The sequence below is a fragment of the Rhinopithecus bieti genome, unplaced genomic scaffold (assembly GCF_001698545.2).
Source record: "Rhinopithecus bieti isolate Rb0 unplaced genomic scaffold, ASM169854v2 scaffold_15813, whole genome shotgun sequence".
NCBI classification, from domain to species: Eukaryota; Metazoa; Chordata; class Mammalia; order Primates; family Cercopithecidae; genus Rhinopithecus; species Rhinopithecus bieti.
The window spans coordinates 943,030-946,779 of record NW_016809040.1 but is presented as its reverse complement, the minus strand read 5'-3'; the positions used below and the strand labels follow the sequence as shown (position 1 = coordinate 946,779).

Below are 3,750 nucleotides of genomic sequence, written 5' to 3'. Positions count from 1 at the left end.
GGAAGGAAGGAAGGAATGAAGGAAGGTTGGTTCCCAATATTTGCTTGAGTTCCTCTGCTGGAGCCCCCAGACAGTGGCTCTAGCACATTGAGAGTCACGAAGCCTCCATTTTCATTCTTCTTAGGCTGCCTTTTCCCTCCCCGCCACTCACACACCTGGATGGCTCTGTGCACCGTCAGAAAGCCAGTGCTCAGGGAATGCCAACTAATTATAGAAGCTTCCGGAACTGAATCTCACTAAGAAGGCACCTCTGCTGGTGGGATGGGGGTGTGGGCGGGACCACTTCCATTCCAAAGCCACACGCGAGTTATTTTTAGAGCCCCTGCCTCTCGGATGCCCTCTGCCAGGGTGACTAATCCAGAGCTGACTCCCTCCCACAGGCAGCACGGGGCACTTGAAAGAATGCTGGGCTTGGGCTCCTGGGCTATGTTCTGAGTCCCAGCTCTGCCCTTCAGGGGCCATGTGGCTCTGTCACATCACCTATCTGTGCCTGTTTTCTCATCTGCAAAACCACACCAACCTCACAGGACTGTTGTAATGGTTGAAAGACAGAGCACTGTGAAAATGCCTTTAAACTGTAATGCGCTGTACAAATGTAAGGAAGGACCAGTGTGCCCCGTACAGGAACCCTGGAGCATAATTCTTCCAAATGCTTGGCAGGGAAAGGGAATTACCTGAGGGAGAGGATGGCACTGGCCACCTGAGCCACCTCCTGCTCTGTGACTGCGGCGCTGCTGAGAACTGCTCGGATCTGCTCAATCTTACTCTTTGCATCTAGGATCCGGGAGGCCAGGCCACGGTCCTCCAGCCCTGGCCCTGACCACAGGCTGGCGGTGGCATTGCGGAGGCTACCAAGGCGCAGGGCCTGCTCCCGGAGGTCTGCATCATAGGTCTGGAAGCAAGGGTGGCAGGCCACACACACCGGGTAGCGGTTGCAGTAGCCTCGCTGGCACTGGTCACAGCGGGGCCCAGTCAAGCCAGGGCGGCAGAGGCAGCGGCCCGATGCCTTGTCGCAGCCTGGGCCCTCTGTTCCCCGGAAATCACAGTCACAGGCTAGGGCCAAGAAAAATGACAGTCAGAGACGGGGGTCAGGGAGACAGAAGCAGTTATCAGGGAGAGCCCTGAAGAGCAGGTCTGACCTGAGGCTCTTTCTACATGACTTAGAATAACAGAAGTCACTGCCAGAATAAAATCCATGGTAACAGCTGCAGTGAAAGCAAATGCTTACTTAGCACCTACCATGTGCCAGGCACCATTTAAAGTCACACACACACATTAACTCATTTGATCTTCACACCACTCTCAGGATTAGCACTCTGGTTTCCTCACTTTTTCTAGATGTTCCTCTCTGAGGGACAGAGAGGTTAAGTATAGCACGCCTCTTTCTCAAAGGAAGAAACCGAGTCTAAAGAGGGGAAGCAGCTCCCTCAAAGTCACTCAGTGAGGCAGGGGCAGAGCTGGGACCAGAATCTTGTCTGCACACTCCAAGGCCTGTGCTCCTATGGTGACATCAAACTGACTCCCTGGGAAATGACACCCTTTGCCCCTCAGGACTCACTTCCTCCATCTATGAAGAATGAAGAAACAGCCTACCATCCTTGCTGCTGCCTTGGAGATGGCTTCTGGGAAATGCTGTCTCTCAGGGAAGTGGGGAGCAAAGCAACTGGCAGGTCACGGGGACTCAGGGACAGCAGGACATAGGCCTGCCTCAGGGGCTTGGAGGCTACACCAATGGGCCAGAGTGTGTGCACTCACAGGGCTGCCCAGGCCCACACCACATGCATCAATACGGGACGTTCTGCCCTGTTGCAGACCTACACGCCCCCACCACGTGCCCAACCGCGTGCTTGGCCCCCATAGCCTCAGTGTCCGCCAGTCCTTGAGCACACACCTCGGCATCCTGTAGCTGCGTCTCCATAGGTCCGGTCTGGACACTGGCGGATGGCTGCAGCGCTGCATGTCAGGCCACCAAAGCCTTCCCGACAGGGGCACTGCCCTGTAAACTGTGTGGAGAGAGCAGCGTCAGTGGACCCTGCCTCATAGCCTCTGCCTTACCCTGGTGTCAGGGACCGTGTCCTAGATTCCTGGTCCACAGGTAGAATCCAGGGCTCGTGGCCACCTCCAGAGCTGCTGTGCCCACAAAGCAAGGGCTCCCACTCAGAGATGAGCCTTGAAGTCAAGGCCCAGCGTGGGCCCTTCAGAAGGTGTGCTGCATATGGCATCACTGACGGCCAAGAGCCACAGAGGGAGGGACATCTGGTGACTTCCCCAAAGGAGAATGGGGACAGAAGATGCCCGGTCTGACAGGGGAGAGGCCCAGAAAGGCAGCATGGAGGGGCAGCAGAAAGGCTGGTGCTCAGGACCCCTCTCCCACTGAGCGGTCCCCAGGCCACCCACACTTCGTACCTGGTTGCACTGGGGGCTGAGGGAGTTGTGTGGGTCGCAGGCACACGGTTCACAGCCCTGGCCACTGGCCAGCTTCCAGTGGTAGGGAGCGCACTGGTCACACTTGGGGCCCACCACGTTGGGCAGACACAGGCAGCGCCCACTCTCCTCGTCACACGGCATGTCCCTCCGGGACCCCAGGATGTTGCAATCACAGCCTGCAGGAGGAGAGCTGCTGAGCTCAGGCAGACGCTCCATGAAAAACTCACCCCCAGAGGACATACATCCGGGGAGGGGCCCCACCTGGGAAAAGAACTAGGCAAGGCCATTCCCTGCAGATGACATGGCTGACTCACAGTACCCCTGCGCTGTCCCACCAGTCCCAGCCACCTGGCAGCTCAGCCGCCTGCCTGCCCACCCTCCATCTGGCTGACTCAGTCCCACCTTCCAACTTGGACCTCTGCTGCCACCTGCTGGAAGCCAGTAGCACAGCAGCTGGTGCTGGGTAAGAGGCCAAGAAGTCTGGACTCCTGGCAAAGGCCTGGGCACACCCACTCTGTCTACCCTGCAGTGGGATTTCCTCTGAAGAGAGCACAGTGAGCAGGGCAAGCCATGGATCTGGTGGCCCCATGCAGCCTGCCCCATGTCGTGCTGGGCCGTGCCCCCTACTCACGGTGGCAGCCCTGCGGGTTGGCGTAGGTGAGTCCAGTGAAGCCCGGCTTGCATAGGTCACAGCGCTCTCCCTGCACATGCTCCTTGCACACACACTGCCCGGTCACTGGGTCACAGGGAGCCCCTGGCACTGCCCCATCCGGATCACACTCGCAGGCTGAGAGACAGCAGCAGTCACCGCAGTAGGAACAAAGAAAAGTAGAGTTCAGAGCAGATTCCAGGAGCCAGGCTGCCTAGTTCAAATCCTTGTTCCACCACTGGCTTTCAATTTCATAGCCTTAGTGAAGTTACTTAATCCCTCCGTACCTCAATTTCCTCATCTGTAAAATAAAAATAATGATACACCCTTCATAGGCTTCTTATGAGAAATAAATGAGTGAATGGCCAGGCACGGTGGCTCATGCCTGTAATCCCAGCACTTTGGGAGGCCGAGGCGGGTGGATCACCTGAGGTCAGGAGTTCAAGACCAACCTGACCAACATGGTGAAACCCTGTCTCTACTAAAAATACAAAATTAGCCAGGCATAGGGGTGCATGCCTGTAATCCCAGCTACCAGGAGGCTGAGGCAGAAGAATCACTTGAATCTGGGAGGTGGAGGTTGCAGTTGCAGTGAGCTGAGATTGTGCCATTGCACTCCAGCCTGGGCAACAAGAGCGAAACTCCATCTCCAAAAAAAAAAAAAAAAAAAAAAA

At 56.5% G+C, this 3,750-nt stretch overlaps 1 protein-coding gene across 1 annotated transcript in view; it reads right to left on the bottom strand.

Moving 5' to 3' along the window:
- Positions 1–3,750, bottom strand: part of LAMB3 (laminin subunit beta 3) — a 42,834-nt gene that overhangs the window by 14,623 nt on the left and 24,461 nt on the right. Inside the window, exons 11-14 of the mRNA XM_017888312.1 lie at positions 3,059–3,214; positions 2,407–2,603; positions 1,892–2,003; positions 675–1,053 (exon numbers count right to left, since the gene is read on the bottom strand). Coding sequence (XP_017743801.1) covers positions 675–1,053; positions 1,892–2,003; positions 2,407–2,603; positions 3,059–3,214 — 844 coding nt within the window. The remainder of the gene's footprint in view (positions 1–674; positions 1,054–1,891; positions 2,004–2,406; positions 2,604–3,058; positions 3,215–3,750) is intronic.